Here is a 16948-nt window from a genome sequence, read left to right as displayed (position 1 = left end):
CCTCTGCCTGGGCAGGAGCTTGCACCCCGTCCCCCACGCGGCGACCGGCCCAGGAGGTGGACAGAGCAGGCGCGCGGCAGCTGTGGTTGCTGAGGGTACGGTTTATTTCTTTTTGGCCTTGTTCCTCTTCTCCTCCTTGAGCTTCTTCTTGGAGAGCTTGGGGCTGCTGGCTTTGCGGTAGAGGTGGAAGCCGATGAGCCCCAGCAGCGCCGGGACCAGCCCGAGGCACACGAGGGGCAGCACGTCGTTCACCACCTTCTGCCAGTAGCTGGCCCGGGACAGGCCAACCAGCTCCACCTCGAACTTCAGCACCGCGTCGCCTGGCGAGAGGGGACGGAGCCTGAGCGGGGACCCCGGACGGAGCCGAGGCGCCGCCCGCCAGGGCCGAGACGCACCTCCTCCGGCGCGCGGGGTGCCCGGGGGCCGGGCAGGAGCGATCCCGACACCCCTGCTGCGGTACGGGGACGGCGAGGGCTGCGGAGGGGGGGCGCAGGTGGCCCAGGCCGGCCGCGCTTACCTGGGATGGTGGGGGGGGAACCTCGTTTGCCGTACGCCAAATGAGGGGGGATGATGGCTCTCCGCTTCTCCCTGCCACGGCGAGAGACCGTCAGCACGGAGGCCCCCGGGCGCCCGGCAGGGCCGAGCCCCGGCGCCGGGCAGGGGGACAAATCCGCTCAAAACCGCAGCGGGAACGTTAGGGCCAGCTCCGGCAGACGACAGAACCCGAGCGGGGCCAGGCGGCCCCATAGAAATTGGGGACACGAGGACCTCATCTTGGGGCGGTGAAGGAGGGCAGCTCCCATCCGGGCCCGGCCTCATCCTGGTCCCCAGCGCGGATGCTCTCGGCCAGCCCCGAGGCGGCTCCTCCGGGGCTGTCCCGCAGCGCGGCCGGGCCCCCGCAGCGGGTGGCGGGGGGCTCGCTGCCCTCCCCAGCGCGCCGGCGGCCGGACTTACCCCACACACATGTCCAGCAGACTCTGCTCCAGCCCTGCGAGGAGGGAGAGAGGCGCTGAGCAGGGCCGTCCCGCGCCTGGCCCACCGCGGCACCCAGCGCCCGGCCCCGGGACTGCTCTGCCGCGTCCCGCCGGATCCCGGTCCCTTCGCCCCACGGCTCAGCCCAGAGCCACCGCGCGGGGCCGGGTGGCCTGGCGGGCGCTGGCGCCCCGGCCGTGCACCCACCGGGGATCACTTGGCGCTTGCCCAGCTCCACCTGGAGCGGGTCCCGCGTCAGCGAGGTGTCAATGATGCGTCCGTCCTCCAGGCTGCCCTGCCGGACACACGGACGCGGTTACCGCTGGCACGGGTAGCCCGAGGGTGCCCCGCTGCCTCCCCCGAGCCACGCTGCCCTGGCCTGTCCCCCGCCTCCGGGCTGATCCCGCAGCTGCCCCAGGGCCAGCGCAGTGCCGTCCCCACGCTGGTCTCCGTGCTGCCCCGTGCCTGTCCCAGCACTGTCCCCATGCCTGTCCTGGTACCACCCCAGGGCCATCCCCATGCCGGTCCCAGTGCCACCCTCAGGCCATCCCCGTGCTGGTCCCTGTACTGTCCCAGGGCCATCCTGGCACCGTCCCCATGCCAGTCCTGGGACCACTCCAAGACCACCCCGGTGCCAGTCCCGGTGCCACTCCGGGGCCATCCCAGCACCGTCCCCCTGCCAGTACCAATCCCGATGCCACCCCAGAGCTACCCCCAAGCCAGGGCCACACCGGCACCCTCCCCACGCTGGTGCCAGTCCCAGGGCCACCCCAGAGCCCTCCCCACGTGGGTCCCGGTGCCACCCCAGTGCAGAGCCCACGTGGGTGCCGGTGCCACCCCCAGGGTCCTCCCCCCCCCCCCACGCGGGTCCCGGTGCCACCCCCCCCGGGGCTGCCCAATGTGGAGCCCACGCGGGTCCCAGGGCCACCCCAGGGCCCTCCCCACGCGGGTGCCGGGGCCGCCCCGGGCCCGCCCCCCGCCGCCGCCCGCCCCCGCCGGCCGTAGTGCTGACGTGTTCGTGCCGCCGCCCGCACCGTGTAGTGGATGTGCACCGTGTCCCCCAGCGCCGACAGCTCCGTGCAGCCCTCGGGGGGCGCCACCTGCGACGGGAGGGCGCGCGGAGAGGATTGGGGGGGGGTCACCGGGGGCCGGCACCGACCCCCCCACCCCCTCCAAGCCGCCGCTGCGCTGCCCCCGGGTCCCTCCCGACCTCCCCCCCCCCTCCGCTCCCGGGGCGGCCGTCGGGGCCCCCCGGTGCTCCCCTCGGTGCCGGTGTCGCCGGTGTGCGGCGCGGTGCCGTGCCGGTGCCCCCCCCCGGCCGCCCCGGTGCCCCCCGCCGCCCCGGGGCCTCACGAGCGTCTCCAGGCGCAGCCCCCGAGCGCCGCTCTCGGGGTCGCCGTCGGCGGCGCGGGCGGGCGGCGGCGGCGGCAGCAGCAGCGCGAGCAGCAGCAGCAGCGCGGCGGGGGGCGGCATGGCCGGGCTGGCGGCGGCGGCGGCGGCGGCGGCGGTACCGGCACCGCCCCGGCCCGGCCCCCGGCACCGCCCGGCCCGCGCGGCGCCGCCTCCCGCCCGCCGCGGGCCCGCCCCGCCGCCGCCCCCGGGGCTGCCCCCGGGCCGGGCCGGGCCTCCGCGGTGGCCCAGAGCCGGGGACGTCCCTTCGGGGCGCCTCGGGGGTGGAGACGTGTCCCAGAGCCAGGGAATTCCCTTTGGGGCACCCCAGGGATGGAGACGTGTCCCGGGGCGTCCCAGGGATAGAGATGTGTCCCCAGGGCGTCCCAGGGAGGGAGACGTGTCCCAGGGTGTCCCAGAGCCAGGGAATTCCCTTTGGGTGTCCCAGGGATGGAGACATGTCCTGGGGTGTCCCAGGGATGGAGACGTCTCCCTGGGGTGTCCCAGAGCCAGGGATGTCCCTTCGGGGCACCCCAGGGATGGAGACATGTCCCTGGGGTGTCCCAGAGCCAGGGATGTCCCTTCAGGTGTCCCAGGGATGGAGACGTGTCCCGGGGTGCCCCAGGGATGGAGACATCCCTTCAGGGTGCCCCAGAGATGGAGACATGTCCCCAGGGTGTCCCAGGGATGGAGACGTGTCCCTGGGGTGTCCCAGAGCCAGGGACGTCCGTTCAGGTGTCCCAGGGATGGAGACGTGTCCCCAGGGTGTCCCAGGGATGGAGACATGTCCCCAGGGTGTCCCAGGGATGGAAATGTCCCTTCAGGGTGCCCCAGAGATGGAGACGTCCCCAGGGTGTCCCAGGGATGGAGACGTGTCCCGGGAGTGTCCCAGAGCCAGGGAATTCCCTTCAGGGTGTCCCAGGGATGGAGATGTGCCTTTGGGAGGCCCCAGAGCTGGCGCTGTGTCTCCGGGGTGTCCCACCACCTTTTGGGGCGTTCCAGGGATAGAAATGCCCCTTTGGGGTGCTCTCGAGATGGGGATGAGCCTTCGGGACACCCCAGAGCTGAGGGTGTGTCTTTGGGGTGTCCCAGTGCCAGGGATGTGCCTTTGGGATGCCCCCAAGCTGGAGACAACTCTTCGGGGTGTCCCACAGCTCAGGATGAGCCTTTGGGGTGTCCCAGAGATGGGGATGGGACAGAGAAGCCCCATGGGGGCAGCCAGACCCACAGACGTGCTGCTGGGGTGGCCCAGAGGCCAGATATGTCACCGGGCTGGCGCAAAGCCAGAGGTCAGGACGGCCCAGAGCCGGAGACGTGCTGTTGGGGTGGCCTGGAGCCCCCAGGTCCCATCCTGCTCCCTCGGTGCTGGGGGACGTGTGTCTGTCTGTGCAAGGTAGTGCCAGACATGTCCGCTCTGTGTCCTTCACCACTGGCCCTGGGCCATGGCCCGCGGCTCCCTGCAGCCTGGCACCACCAGGCCACCTCGGCGCAGGGCCATGGGGCGCCCCACGGACCCCAGTCACTGCGACTCGGACGCCGGAGCTCCCTGGCCCCGTCTGGCCCCAGCCCATCGCTCCCCTTGTCCGGGCCCGGCCGGAGGGGGCCCGTCGGGGGGTGCCGGGGTGCAGCACCCAGTGTCGCGGCGCCGTGTGGACTCGGTACCAGCAGGCGGCAGCAAAGCCTGGGGAAAGCAGCACCCAACTGGCCCCCAGCACCCCCTGTGCCAGCACCCAACCTGCACCCGTGCGCCCCGGGGCGGCTGCGGCACCGGGGTTGGGGACACGCTCGGGGACGGAGCCTGCACCCTGGGCACGGGGAGCCCTGGCACACACGGAGCAGCCCCAAAATGCACGGGCAGCCCTGGCACACGTGAGCAACCCCAAAACGCACGAGCATCCCCAGCACGCGTGGGCAACCCCAAAACGCACGAGCAACCCCGTCTCACAGCCTTGGCCCGTGTGAGCAGCCTCAAATCGCACAAGCAACGCCGGCCTGCGCGGGCAACCCCAAAACGCATGAGAGCAACCCCCAAAACGCACAGGTAACCCCAAAACGCACGGGCAGCCCCGGCTCCCACCGGCACACGTGGGGCCGCGGGGGCACGCGTGCCCCGGGCCAGCCCGGCCCCCGCCGCAGGCTCGGCCCCGCGGCGGCGGCGGCTCCCCGGACGACGGCATCGGCACGCCAGCCACGCCGCCGCCGCCACTGCCGGGCCGCGGCCCCCATTGTCTGTCCGTCGGGCGCATTGTCTGTCAGTCCGGCGCGGCCCCGCCGCCCGCACCCACATACCAGCCCCGGTTGCCGAGCGGGGCCGCAGCCGGGCTGGCGGCGCGGGGCGGCGGGCGCTAATGGGATTAGGGCCGCTGGGTCAGCGTGGGGCTGGGTTCCCCCCCCACCCCCGGCCCGGCCCGGGCGCACAAAGCCGCCGGCCGCCACGGTGGGAACGAGCCGGGCTGGCTCCGGCGCCCCGCGGCACGCCGGGTCCGGCTGTCGCACCCGAGCGTCCCCGTCACCCTGGCTCCAGCCACCCCCGAGCGGGAGGAAACCAGGCGTCTTGCCCCAAACCTGCCTCTGCCCCCCTCCCAGGGCAGGGGACCCAGGTGTCTGGGCCGGCACGGAGCAATCCCGGGGGCTGATGGCCCCCGGTCCCCCTGGAGGGTCCGGGTCCAGGTCCGGCCGCGGCGGGGACACGGCCCAGGGGGGGTCCCGGGGGCGATGCCCCCCAGCCCTGCCCGCCGCTGGCACCAGCCCCGCGGGATTAGTGCTAATGGGATTTACCATTTCATCCCATCTTCCCCTAAAGATGGGCCTGGCGAGGGGGGTTCCCCCCCCTCGCCCCCCCGCCAGCCCCACTCGCCCCGCTAAGCTGTTTCTAATTAAAATCCGCCCGGGGCTGTCCATCACCGTCCCCGTCCCCCCCCCCCGGGACCCAGGCGTCCAACCCCCCCCCCCCCCCGAGCCGAGGGGGCTGCAGAGGAAGAGGCGCGGGACGGCGCTACATAAAACATGTTTAATATCCAAGGGGGGGGCCGGGGCCGGGCGTCACCCACCATCTCAGGCGCGGGGAGGGGGAGGCGAGTACACACGTCCCCGAGACGGGGCAGAGCCGCAGCGACACGTCACACCAAGCACAGACCGGGGTATAAATACAGTGCCGGGGGGGGGGGGGGTACGGGGCATCCGTCCGTCCGTCCGTCTGGGGCAGGGGACATTACAATCACTATGCTGGCATGGGGGACGGGGTGGGGGGGTGCGGAGGGGGGGTGCGGGGCACGCCGCTGGGGAGGAGACCTGCCTCGAAGTGACATCGGGGGGGGGAACAGGGGGACCCCCGGGGATGGGGGGGGGGATGTGGTCCCAAATGGCCCCGTGGCCCCGCTGTCCCCCCCCCCCCGCCGCCGCCACCCGCGTTTGGTCCACGGCCGGGAGGGGGGCTGGGGCCGGCCACCCCGGCACGGCCCCGCCGAGCGCCCCCCCCCCCGGAGGGGGCTCTGCCCCCGGCCCCCATATACTTTTATATAGAGCTATATTTCCACGCACGCACACACGAGATCTGAGGGGGACCGAGAAGACCCCGGAGAAAGAGGCGAAACCCCACAGCAACCGGTGCCAGAAGAAAGCAAAAAACCACCCGGCCGGGGGGGGGGGGGGGGGGGCGGCCGGGCGCGGGGGGGGGCGGGCGGCCGGGCGGGGGGGGGCCGCCGCCGCCGCCGCTCACTTCTTGTTCTTGAGCTGGTTGGCGAGCCAGTCGAGGCCCTCGTAGAGCCCGTCGCCGCTGGTGGCGCACGTGGCCTGGATGTACCAGTTACGGTGGCGCAAGGAGTGCAGCCCCAGCTTGTCCGTGATCTCCGCCGCGTTCATGGCGTTGGGCAGGTCCTAGGGCAGAGCAGGGCGTCGCGCGCCGGCCCCGACGCCGCGGGGATGGGCACGGCCGCGCCGCGGGGGGCCGCTGAACTCCCGGCCCCGACGCCGTGGGGATGGGCACGGCCGCAGCCGGGGCCGCTGAACCCCCAGCCCCGACGCTGCGGGGATGGGTACGGCCCTGCCATGGGGGCGGCTAAAGCCCAGCCCCGACGCCATGGGGATGGGCACAGCCCCAACACCTCGGGGATGGGCACAGCCTAGCCACAGGGACTGCTAACCCCCAACCTCCACCACGGAGACGGGCACAGCCCTACTGTGTGGACTGCTAAACCCCAGCCCTGATGCCGTGGGGATGGGCATGGCCCTGATCCCACGCAGGGGCTATAAAACCCCAGCCCCAACGCTGCGGGAATGGGCACAACTGCACCACGAGGGCTGCAAAACCCCAGCCCAGACACCACGGGGACTGGCACGGCCCCGACGCCGTGGGAACGGGCACAGCCCTGCTGCAGTGACTGCTAAACCCCAGCCCCAACGCCATGGGGATGGGCACAGCCCTACCACAGGGGCTGTGAAACCCCAGCCCCGACGCCACGAGGATGGGCACGGCTGCACCCCCGTCGCCCCACCTGCTTGTTGGCAAAGACCAGGAGCACGGCGTCCCGCAGCTCGTCCTCCGCCAGCATCCGCATGAGCTCCTCGCGCGCCTCGTTCACCCGCTCCCGGTCGTTGCTGTCCACCACGAAGATCAGCCCTGGGGGGACCGAGGCCACGGTGCTGGGGGGCAGGATGGGGCCGCCCCGGCACCGCCGCAGCAGCCCCCGCGGAGCCCCGGCCCGGCCCCCCCGCCGCACGGGGACCTACCCTGGGTGTTTTGGAAGTAATGCCGCCAGAGGGGCCGGATCTTGTCCTGCCCACCCACGTCCCACACGGTGAAGCTGATGTTCTTGTACTCCACCGTCTCCACGTTGAAGCCTGCAGGGAGCGACAGCGGAGGGAAACTGAGGCACGTGCGGCCGCGGCCGCCCCAGGCGCGCTCCCCGGCGCCAGCGCTGCCATCTCCCTCCATCCCCATCTCGTCCCATCTCGGCTCCTGCTGCCCTTCGGGCTGCCCAGGTGGGGAAACCGAGGCAGGGAGGAGCGAAGCCCTAACACGGGCAGAGGACCCAGGCGTCCGGGGCCGGGGTCGCCCCCCCGGGCGCATCCCCTCCACACACCTATGGTGGGGATGGTGGTGACGATCTCGCCCAGCTTCAGCTTGTAGAGGATGGTGGTCTTGCCAGCGGCGTCCAGCCCCACCATGAGGATCCTCATCTCCTTCTTCCCTATGAGGCTCTTCAGCAGGTTCCCGAAGATGTTGCCCATGGTGCCGGCGCTGCTGGCTCCGTCCGGAGGCAAGGCCGAATCCTGCGGGGGCGCAGGGCGAGCGCTGGGGGTGGCCCCGTGCCCCGGGGGGGGCTGTGGGGCTCCAGGATCCCCTTGTGCCCCGGCGGGGGGGGCCCTGCTTTGGGGACCGTGGGGGCAGCTGGGCCCCCCCCCCATGCTGCAGCCTGGGCCTGGCACCCCACAGAGGGGAAACCGAGGCACGGCGCTGGCGGGGGAGCCCAGGCGTCCTGGTTGCTGATCCTCCCCCACCTCCTCCTCATGGGGGGGTGGTAAACCCTGGCCTCCATCCCTGAGCTCCCCCCCCCCGGAGGAGGCAGCAGGGAGTCCCCAGCAGCCCTGGCAAGGGGCATCCCCAGGCCCAGCAGCGCCACTGCCCCCAGCCAGGCCCTGGGGCACCCGCAGGGCCCCCCCCCAGCCCTGTGGGACCCCCATAAAGCAGGCACCCCCCTGCCCTGCACGGCCCCCCCGTGCCTTGCACCCCCCTGCAGATGCAAAGCCCCCTCCGGATCGCTGCAACCTCCAACGCACTGCACTCCTCCCCCCGGAGCGATGCACGCACCAGTGCCTCGCACCCCCCGCTACAATGCACCCCCCCGGCTTGCACCTCACCCCCCAGGATTGAAATGCACCCCCAATGCCTCGCCCCCCCCTCCAATGCATCGCGCGCACACCCCCGCGCAATGCGCCCCCCGGTGCAATGCACCCTCTCCGTGCAGTGCATCCCCCAAAAGCACGGCACGCTCCCCCTCGGTGCACCGCAGCCCCCTCCCGGCGCAATGCCCGTCCCGCCTCCCCCGTGCGATGCCCCCCCCCGCCTCGGTGCACCGCACCCCCCACCCCCAATGCCTTGCCCAGCCCCTCCCCCGGTGCAATGCACCCCCCCCCCCGGGTGCAATGCAGACTCCCCTCCCAGCGCACCGCTGCCCCGGTGCAACGCACCCGCCAATGCATCGCACCCCCCCCCCGCCCGCCTCCGGTGCGATGCTCCCCTCCCTCCCGTTCACCGTGCACCGTGCACCGTGCACCGCGCACCGCTCCCCCCCCGTGCAGCGGCCCCGCCGCCGCGGCCCGCGCCCCCCCCGCGCGATGCCCCCGCGCGCGGGCCCCCCCGCCGCCACCGCCGCCGCCGCGCACCTGGTGCCGGTGCCGGTGCCGGTGCGCGCCCCGCCGCCCCCAGCTGACTCTGCACCGCGTCCCGCCGGCCGGAAGCGGAGGCCCGAACGCGCGCGGATCTCGCGAGAGCGCCCGTTCCCCCCCCCCCCCCTCCACCGCCCGCCGCCCGCCGCCCGCCGCCCGCACCGGGCCCGGGGGCGCGGGGGGGCGCGGAGCTCGCGAGAGCCGCGAGCCGTTTCCATGGCAGCGGCTGCAGCAGAGCGGGGGGGGGGCGGGGGGATGCACCGGGAGGGGGGTGCATGGAGGTGGGGTGCACGGGGTTGGGGTGCACGGGGCCAGAGGGCACGATGGGTTGCATGGGGTTGGGGTGCACAGGGGTGAGTGCACGATGAGGGTGCATGGGGCTGGGGTGCACGATGGGGGTGCGAGGGGATCGGGTGCACGAGGCTGGGGTGCACGGGGCTGGGGTGCACGGGGAGCATGCACAGGGGTGCGGTGCACATTGAGGGTGCGTGGGGCTGGGGTGCACGGGGAGCATGCACAGGGGTGCGGTGCTCGTTGAGGGTGCGTGGGGCTGGGGTGCACAATGTGGGTGCGAGGGGCTGGCGGGATGCGCTGACGGTGGCGCGCAAAGGTGTGATGCGTGATGGGGTGCAGGGGGTGCAGCAGAGAGGGTGCACAGGGTGAGGAACGTGATGGGGGGGCAGATGGTGGGGTGCACGATTGGTGGGGGGTGCACAGACAAGGTGCACGGGGTGGGTGCAGGGTCCCAGATGGGGACACTCTGCACTGCAAGGCCCTGCGCACTGCACAGCCCCCCGCACTGCACAGCCCCGTGCGCCGCGCTGCACGGCCACGTGCACTGCAAGGCCCTGCGCGCTGCACAGCCCCGAGCACTGGCAGCGGCTGAGCGAGGCGGCTCAGAGTCGTCTCCGCCGGGTGGTCCTGGGGGACCCGGCTCCCCTGGAGCTGGAGTCGGCAGTTTGCACCGAGTGGCAGCAGGGCTGCGTGGGAAAAACACGACGCAGGAGGGACACGAACCCGCTGCCGAAACATCCCGGGCATCCTGGTCCCAGGGTGCCCCAACCCAGACCCCATTCCCTCGCCCCCCCTGTTGAGACTCCTCTCCTGGGGCTGGAGGAGGGACCCAGGCGTCCGAGCCCCCCGTCCTACCTGCCGCAGAGGCAGGCGATGGGCGAGGGCCCGAGCTCGGGCCCAGCGGGACCCCCAGGGCCTCCCCGGACCCCCAGCACCTCCTCGGCTGCCCCTGCCCCCCGTCCCCCTCTCTGCGCACCCCTCCACGGCTCTGTCCGTCTGTCCATCCCACAGGCACATCCACCCCGCTATCCCTCCATCTGCCCGTCCGCCCCTCCGTCCCCTGTCCATCCCTCTGACCTGCTATCCGTCCCCCTGCCCGTCCAGGTGTCCTTCCATCCGTCCTGCCACCCCTCCAGCCCCCCACCCCCCCTCCGGCCGCCTGTCCCGCTGTCCCTCTGTCCGTCCCTCCGGCCGTTCCCCGGTGCCGCCGCCGCCCCTCGCCTCCGCTCCCGGCCCAGCCCCGCTCCGCCGCTCCCGGGGCCGCCCCGGGCCGCCCCTTCTCCGCCTGCTCCGTGCGGAGCCGTCCCGGCCCCGGCCCCGGCCCCGGCCCGCCCCCGCCTCTCCGCCCCTGGCAGGTAAGGCCGGGCGCACCGGGGGCACCGGCCGCCCCGACGGCTGCGAGAGCCGCCGCGCGCTGCCGCGGGTCCCGGGCGCAGCGGGGCCGCCGGGGGGCCCCGGCTCGGCCCGCCCGGGGCTGCGGGGTCGGGATTCCCGGGGCACGGCCCGCCCGGTGCCCCCCGGTGCCGCCGCTGCCCGGGCGAGGGGGGGGAAGCAGAGGGGCGCCCCGGGGAGGGGTGCGGCGGCGAGCGGGGACACCGGGGACGGTGCGGGAGCACCGGGCAGGGGTGCGGGAGGCTCATCTGGCGACCGGGCAGGGCTGCGCCTGGTCGCGGGGACACCGGGGAGGGTGCGGGGGGGACCGGGCAGGGCTGCGCCTGGCCCGTCGGGGGGCGGGGAGGGTGCGGGGGGTCGCGGCAGGGGGTGCGGGAGGCGCCCGGGAGCACCGGGGACGGAGCGGGACAACGGGGCAGGGGGTGCGCCTGGGTCCGGGGGGGGGGGGGGAGCCGGGATGGTGCTGGGGACGGAGCAGCAGGGAGCCAGCGGGGCCCGGGGGGCACCGGGCAAGAGGCGCCCGGGCAGGGGCTGCGGAGGGGCGCGGGGGGCCCGGGCGGGCGGGGCGGCGGGGCCGGGGGCGGCGGGGCCGCCCGGTGTGTCATGCTCTTGGCACGGACCGGGCGCAGCTGCGCGGGGCGCCCGGGGAGCCCCCGCCGCCCGGTGGAGCGGGGCCAGCGCTCGCCGGGGGCTTTCCAGGGAAAGGGGGGGATATGGAGGGGGGGGTCGCGTTTCGGCCCCGCCGCTGGTGGCCCGGCCCCGGCCAAGACCCTCGCGGCCGCGCCCCGGGGCCTCCCGGCGGCCGCTGACCTCAGCCCCGGGAGCCGCTCCGGGGCGGCGGCGGGAGGGCGCGGCGAGAGCCTGGCCCGGCCGCCGCCGCCGCCCGGCCCCGGGCCGCCCCCGCCGTCGGGGGCACCGGCCCCCGCGGCCCCCGCTGCCGGGAGGCGGCATTGGGGGGGGGGGCGGCCCGGCCGGGGCAGGTCCCAGCGCAGAGCGTGGGGCTCCCCGCGGTTGCATGCACCTGCAACGAGCCGCAGGGGTCTCAGCGTCTCCGTGCTCCCTGCCCGGGGGGGCGCCCGGCTGCCCCCCGTGAGGCTGTGCCGGGGGCGGCGAGGGCTCCTGCAGGTGGGACACGTACCTGGGAGCACCCCCGCATCCGGCGGAGGGAGGGGGGACGCGGGGCCGAGCTCCCCGCTGGGGTCTCCATGGGCATCGCTGCCCGTGGCCGCACGCCGACACCGAGGGTGCCCGGCTGTGGCTCGCTGCGGACGGGTGGGAAACTGAGGCACGGCAGGGGCACAGGCGGGAATGACGTGCCGGCAGGCCGGGCGGAGTGGGGCAGCCCCCGAGCCCCCAGCCCGGGCTGCAGCCCTGTCCTGGGGGGCGGAAACTGCCTCAGTCCCTGCTGTGACCCCCGAGGGGGGGCCCTGCCCTGGCCCTCCGTCCCCCCCAAACCCAGCCTGGCTTTCCTTGCCTCCTGCATCCCTGTGCCTCGGCACCAGAAATCCCCCGGGCACGCTGGGGGGCCATGGGAGGCATTAACTGCCCCAGGGAGGGGGAAGCAACGGGTGCAAACGTCGCGGTGGGGCACAACCCTGCCCCAAGCCCCTCCAGGCCTGCCCTGGCCATGCCCGGGCCCCAGAGCCCTGCCCCAGGCGGCACCTGGGGAGGGGAAGGGGGCCGGGACCCCTCCAGGCCGGGGGTGCTGCACGCGGGGGGGGGGCAGGAGAGGGGGTCCCCCCACCCCGCAGACCTGGCTTTGTCCGGCCTTTAATTGAAAGTGGCTCTGGGGGCTCACGAGAAGAAAAGGCGGTTCGGGGCCGTGACGGGATGAGCGGGGCTAATCCATCCCTCGCGCATGACTGGTCCGGGGAAACCGCAGCCACGGGGATTAGGCCCGGGCCGGACCCCACCACAAAGGGGCTCCCAGGAACGGCTCATCTCACACGCAGCGCGACCCCCTCCCCGGCAGCACCCAGCCCCGGGCCCCGCTGGGCGCCGAGGGCCTGATGCGCCCCTGGGGCTGGGGACAGCTGGGACAACCCCTCTGTCACTGCCAGAGAGGCATGCCAACGCCTGCCGGGGCACCCGCAGCACCCTGTCCACCTGCCTGCACGTCCAGGCCATCCCTCCCGCCATCCGTGCATACCTCCCTTCACCCAGCCACACATCTCTCCATCCCTCCTTCCGCGCATCCCTCCATCTACCCATCCATCCCGCCCTCTGTACCTCCCTCCCTTCCTCCTGCCTTCCCTGCATCCCTCCTGCTCTTTCTCCACGCCTTCATCCATGCGTCCTTCTCTGCCTCCAGCCCTCCATCCATCCACTGCTCCATCCCTCCATCTATCCATTCATCCCGCTGTCTGTCCATCCATCCCTCCAATGTGCAGTGCCGGAGCCCCAGGGCCGTGAGGAGCCTGGTGGTCCCACCCCAGGGGATTGCACACATGTGCCCGGGTGGACATTTAGGGGCCGGTTTGCAGGGAGACCCCGGGGTCCTGCGCCCCAGGCCAGTGCCAGCCCTGTCCCATCCCTCTCTGCGCGGCTCGGACCAGGGCAGCTGGGAGAAGAGGAATTTGGGGGGAAACGGGCTGGCCCCAGTGCCTAGTGCAGCCCCGGGGGTCCTGCACAGCCACCCCCCAGGCTGTCCCAGCCCCTGTTCCCCCGTGAGCCCTGGGCTGTCCCGGTCTGTCCCGGCATCTGCTCCCTGGGCTATCCCGGGCTATCCCGGCCTGAGCTGTCGGGGGTTGTCCCTGCGTCCTGGGCTATCCCAGGCTGTCCCGGCATCTGCTCCCTGGGCTATCCCGGGCTATCCCGGCCTGAGCTGTCGCGGGCTGTCCCTGCGTCCTGGGCTATCCCGGGCTGCCCCGGACTATCCCGGGCTGTCCCGGCCCCCGCTCCGCCCGCACGGCTCGGGGCGGCCCGGAGCGGGTGTGCGCGGCGGGACCGGGACCGGGACCGGGACCGGGACCGGTGGCGGGGCCGGGACCGGGGCCGGGACCGGGACCGGGGCCGGGGCCGGGGCGGGCAGCCCCAGCCGGGCCCCCCCGGCCGTCGGCGGGGCCGGGCCGCGGCGGACCCGGGGCGCAGCCACCTGCCAGGCTAATCCGGGCCGTGACGGACAGGCCCGGCGCCGCCGCTCCGGCCGCCCCGTTAAGAGGTGCCGCGGCCCCGCCGCTCCCCATTGTTAGGGCGAGGACGCGGGCTGGCCCCGCACGGCGGGACCGGCCCATGGGGACCCTCCGCGCCGCCCCTATAAGAGGGAAGGGGCTGGAAGATGCTCCCGGGTGCTGAGCGCTGCGCACCCGCCTCGCCTCGCCTCGCCTCGCCTCGCCGCCTCCCCGGGGAGCCGCCGCGCCCCGGGCACCGGCGCCGAGCACCGACAGCCCGCAACAGCATCCCGGGCACCGGCGCCGAGCACCGGGCACCGTGCACCGACAGCCCGCAACAGCGTCCCGGGCCCCGGCACCGCGCCCCGGGCACCGGCACCGAGCACCGCGCCCCGCGCCCCGCGCACGGACCTCCCGCCTCCGCGCACCGGGAACCGGGCACCGGCCCCGCGCACCCCGCCCGCCGCCCGGCGCTGCCCGGTGCCCGCGGCGGTGGGACCCGGCGCGGCCCCGCGGCCCCCCGCGGCCGCCCTCGGCGGAGCCGCCCGCCCTGCCCGCGCCCCGCGCGTCCGGAAACACGCGTGGATGTAGCGGCCGGGCCGGGGGCTCCGCGGCACCATAAATACCCCCGGCGGCCGCTCGCCCTCGCACTCAGCCCCGCGGGCCCCTCCAGACGGGCTGCCCCGCCGCCGGAGCCATGCGCCCCGCCGCATTAATTCTAGGCTTGAGGACGCTGTGGGTTTTGGCGTTTTCCTCCCTTTCCAACACGCTGGCGGTGAATAACAGCGGGCGATGGTGGTGAGTCCGGCACGGAGCGCCGGGCCGGGGCCGGGGCCGGGGCTGGGACCGGGGCTGGGACCGGAGCTGGGGCCGGAGCTGGGGCTGGAGCTGGGGCCAGGGGGGCCCGGGCTGCCTGCTGCGACGTGCGCCCCGTCGGGGGGGCCGGAGCCGAGCCCCGGGGGGGCGGGAGGTGGGACGGGGCGTCCCGCTGCCCGGCACGGACGGGCTCCCGGGCCGGTGGGGCTCTGCAGCCGGGTCGGGCTGGGGGAGCAGCGGGGGGTCCCCGCAGGGAAGGGACCCAGGTACCGGAGAAGAGCCAGGACGGGCTCTGCCCGCTCCTCTCCCCTTGGGGACCTGGCTTGGAGCAGAGAGGGGGGGGTCGAGGTGAAACCTGTGAGCCAGGACTCCTGGGTCCTGCTCGCTGAGTGGGGAGGGGAGCAGGGTGGCGGGTGCCTCCGCGGAGCCTCTCCCCCCCCGCCCCCCCCGCCGTGACCCCCGCGTGTGCCGCAGGGGGATCATCAACGTGGCCTCCTCCACCAACCTGCTCACCGACTCCAAGAACGTGCAGCTGGTGCTGGACCCCAGCCTGCAGCTGCTGAGCCGCAAGCAGCGCAAGCTGATCCGCCAGAACCCCGGCATCCTGCACAGCATCAGCACCGGCCTCCAGAGCGCCATCAAGGAGTGCAAGTGGCAGTTCCGCAACCGCCGCTGGAACTGCCCCACCTCCCAGGGACCCAACATCTTCGGCAAGATCGTCAACCGGGGTGAGGCTGCGGGGCGGTGCAGGGCGTCCCGGCCCCTCCACGCACCCAGCAGCCCCCCCCCCCGCCGGAGGGGAAACTGAGGCATGGGGAGGGCTGCGCCAGGTAGCCCCCAGGTTAACAGTGGGGCTCACTCCTGGGTCCCACCTGGCCCCCTAGACGCTGCTGGCCCTGTAGGACAGGATCAGCCTGGCATGGTCCCTCCGCACGGCAGGACGTGCCCTTTGCAAAGCCCCGCATGGCTCCGGGGCTGGTGGGTGCCCCCAGCCCAGCCCTGAGCCTCCGCTCCCCTCCACAGGCTGCCGGGAGACGGCCTTCATCTTCGCCATCACCAGCGCCGGTGTGACGCACTCGGTGGCGCGGTCCTGCTCGGAGGGCTCCATCGAGTCGTGCACCTGCGACTACCGGCGCCGCGGCCCCGGGGGGCCCGACTGGCACTGGGGCGGCTGCAGCGACAACATCGACTTCGGGCGGCTCTTTGGCAGGGAGTTCGTGGACTCCAGCGAGAAGGGCCGTGACCTCCGCTTCCTCATGAACCTGCACAACAACGAGGCCGGGCGCATGGTGAGGGCCGCGGGCGGTGGGGGCCACCACAGGCAGCCGTGGGGGGGGGGAGAAGCGGGGCCACGTACGGTTGCAATATCCCCCCTTGCACGCGCTGCAAGCTGCGGTAGAGCCTTTTCTTTCACGCAGGGAGGGCTGAGCGTGGTCGGGCGCCGCCGGGTCCCGTGCTCGGGTGCCGGGGGCGAAGCGCTGCTCCCTCCTTGCCGCTCACCACGCGCCGCGTGTCCTGGCAGACCGTCTTCTCGGAGATGCGGCAGGAGTGCAAGTGCCACGGCATGTCGGGCTCGTGCACGGTGCGCACGTGCTGGATGCGGCTGCCCACCTTCCGCGCCGTGGGCGACTTCCTCAAGGACCGCTTCGACGGCGCCTCGCGGGTCATCTACGGCAACAAGGGCAGCAACCGGGCGTCGCGGGTGGAGCTGCACCACCTGGAGCCCGAGAACCCGGCGCACAAGCCGCCCTCGCCCCACGACCTCGTCTACTTCGAGAAGTCGCCCAACTTCTGCACCTACAGCGGGAAGACGGGCACGGCGGGCACGGCCGGGCGCTTCTGCAACAGCTCCTCGCCGGGCCTGGACGGGTGCGAGCTGCTGTGCTGCGGGCGCGGGTACCGCACGCGCACCCAGCGGGTCACCGAGCGCTGCAACTGCACTTTCCACTGGTGCTGCCACGTCAGCTGCTTGAACTGCACCAACACGCAAGTGCTGCACGAGTGCTTGTGAGCCGGGGAGCCCCCGCAGCCCCTGCTGCCGCCCTGCCCGGCCCTGGAAGGGGGGTCGGGTCTGCGTCGCCCCCGATGACGGCCGCCCGGCCGGAGGGAGGGAGGGAGGGCGGGCAGGCGCCCGGGCGGCTCTCGCGGGCCGACGTGTCTCCGCGCCCCCGGGGACAGGGCGCCCCGGCGCTGCGCGCGTTCGCGGCCGCCCCTCGGGCCGCTGCCGGCTCTGCAGGGTTTTTCCCTCTCACTGTAAATAAAATATTTATTGTGGACGGTCTGATGCCCCTCTGGGCCCCTCCGCCCCTGCGCTTCGCTGGCCCCAGGCCCTGTTTTTTATAATTAAAGATAATAATAATAATAATTAATAATTAATAATAATAATGCTTTGTTACAGGTTTCACTGATAGCCTTTAGGGAAGAATAAAGGATATATTTTTATCAGTCCTGCCCTCTTTCCTTTCTGGGGCGCAGGGGGTTGGGAGGATGCAGGGACCAGCTGGGTGGGGCGATGTGCCGCCCCTCCAGCCAGGCAGCTGTCCGTCCACCCCGTCACCCGTCTGTCCGTCCGCCTCCCTGTCCTTTCC

At 73.6% G+C, this 16948-nt stretch overlaps 3 protein-coding genes across 3 annotated transcripts; 1 reads left to right on the top strand and 2 right to left on the bottom strand.

Annotated features, from left to right (window-relative positions):
* Positions 1 to 83: 83 nt before the first annotated feature.
* FKBP11 (FKBP prolyl isomerase 11) lies at positions 84 to 2469 on the bottom strand. Its single transcript, XM_067314026.1, has 6 exons — positions 2326 to 2469; positions 2007 to 2072; positions 1180 to 1267; positions 955 to 988; positions 518 to 588; positions 84 to 320 (listed from the first exon to the last, which is right to left on the bottom strand). The coding sequence occupies exons 1-6, from the start codon at positions 2443 to 2445 to the stop codon at positions 103 to 105; spliced, it is 597 nt and encodes a 198-aa protein (XP_067170127.1). The 5' UTR covers positions 2446 to 2469; the 3' UTR covers positions 84 to 102.
* A 3566-nt stretch (positions 2470 to 6035) lies between these two features.
* ARF3 (ADP ribosylation factor 3) lies at positions 6036 to 8849 on the bottom strand. The gene is made up of 5 exons (XM_067313924.1): positions 8746 to 8849; positions 7443 to 7632; positions 7090 to 7200; positions 6855 to 6979; positions 6036 to 6237 (listed from the first exon to the last, which is right to left on the bottom strand). Exons 2-5 carry the CDS (start codon positions 7588 to 7590, stop codon positions 6076 to 6078), a joined length of 546 nt encoding a protein of 181 aa, XP_067170025.1. The 5' UTR covers positions 7591 to 7632; positions 8746 to 8849; the 3' UTR covers positions 6036 to 6075.
* A 5392-nt stretch (positions 8850 to 14241) lies between these two features.
* WNT1 (Wnt family member 1) lies at positions 14242 to 16371 on the top strand. Its single transcript, XM_067314056.1, has 4 exons — positions 14242 to 14342; positions 14835 to 15088; positions 15384 to 15649; positions 15883 to 16371. The coding sequence occupies exons 1-4, from the start codon at positions 14242 to 14244 to the stop codon at positions 16369 to 16371; spliced, it is 1110 nt and encodes a 369-aa protein (XP_067170157.1).
* Positions 16372 to 16948: the final 577 nt, after the last annotated feature.

Source organism: Apteryx mantelli, chromosome 33, assembly GCF_036417845.1.
Source record: "Apteryx mantelli isolate bAptMan1 chromosome 33, bAptMan1.hap1, whole genome shotgun sequence".
NCBI lineage: Eukaryota > Metazoa > Chordata > Aves > Apterygiformes > Apterygidae > Apteryx > Apteryx mantelli.
Note: the sequence above shows the minus strand (reverse complement) of the source record. Positions and strands in the feature narration are given on the sequence as shown.

Bases quoted from the DNA above. Each gene is read 5' to 3' on its own strand.
- FKBP11 (XM_067314026.1), bottom strand. From the start codon at position 2,445: ATGCCGCCCCCCGCCGCGCTGCTGCTGCTGCTCGCGCTGCTGCTGCCG. The intron at 1,268-2,006 runs GTGCGGGCGGCG...TGTGTCCGGCAG, and splicing joins CGGTGCACATCCACTACACG to GGCAGCCTGGAGGACGGACG. The intron at 321-517 runs GTAAGCGCGGCC...CCCTCTCGCCAG, and splicing joins TTCCCCCCCCACCATCCCAG to GCGACGCGGTGCTGAAGTTC.
- ARF3 (XM_067313924.1), bottom strand. From the start codon at position 7,590: ATGGGCAACATCTTCGGGAACCTGCTGAAGAGCCTCATAGGGAAGAAG. The intron at 6,980-7,089 runs GTAGGTCCCCGT...CGGTCCCCCCAG, and splicing joins TTACTTCCAAAACACCCAGG to GGCTGATCTTCGTGGTGGAC. The intron at 6,238-6,854 runs GTGGGGCGACGG...GCTCTGCCCTAG, and splicing joins TGGTCTTTGCCAACAAGCAG to GACCTGCCCAACGCCATGAA.
- WNT1 (XM_067314056.1), top strand. From the start codon at position 14,242: ATGCGCCCCGCCGCATTAATTCTAGGCTTGAGGACGCTGTGGGTTTTG. The intron at 15,089-15,383 runs GTGAGGCTGCGG...TCCCCTCCACAG, and splicing joins CGGCAAGATCGTCAACCGGG to GCTGCCGGGAGACGGCCTTC. The intron at 15,650-15,882 runs GTGAGGGCCGCG...GTGTCCTGGCAG, and splicing joins ACAACGAGGCCGGGCGCATG to ACCGTCTTCTCGGAGATGCG.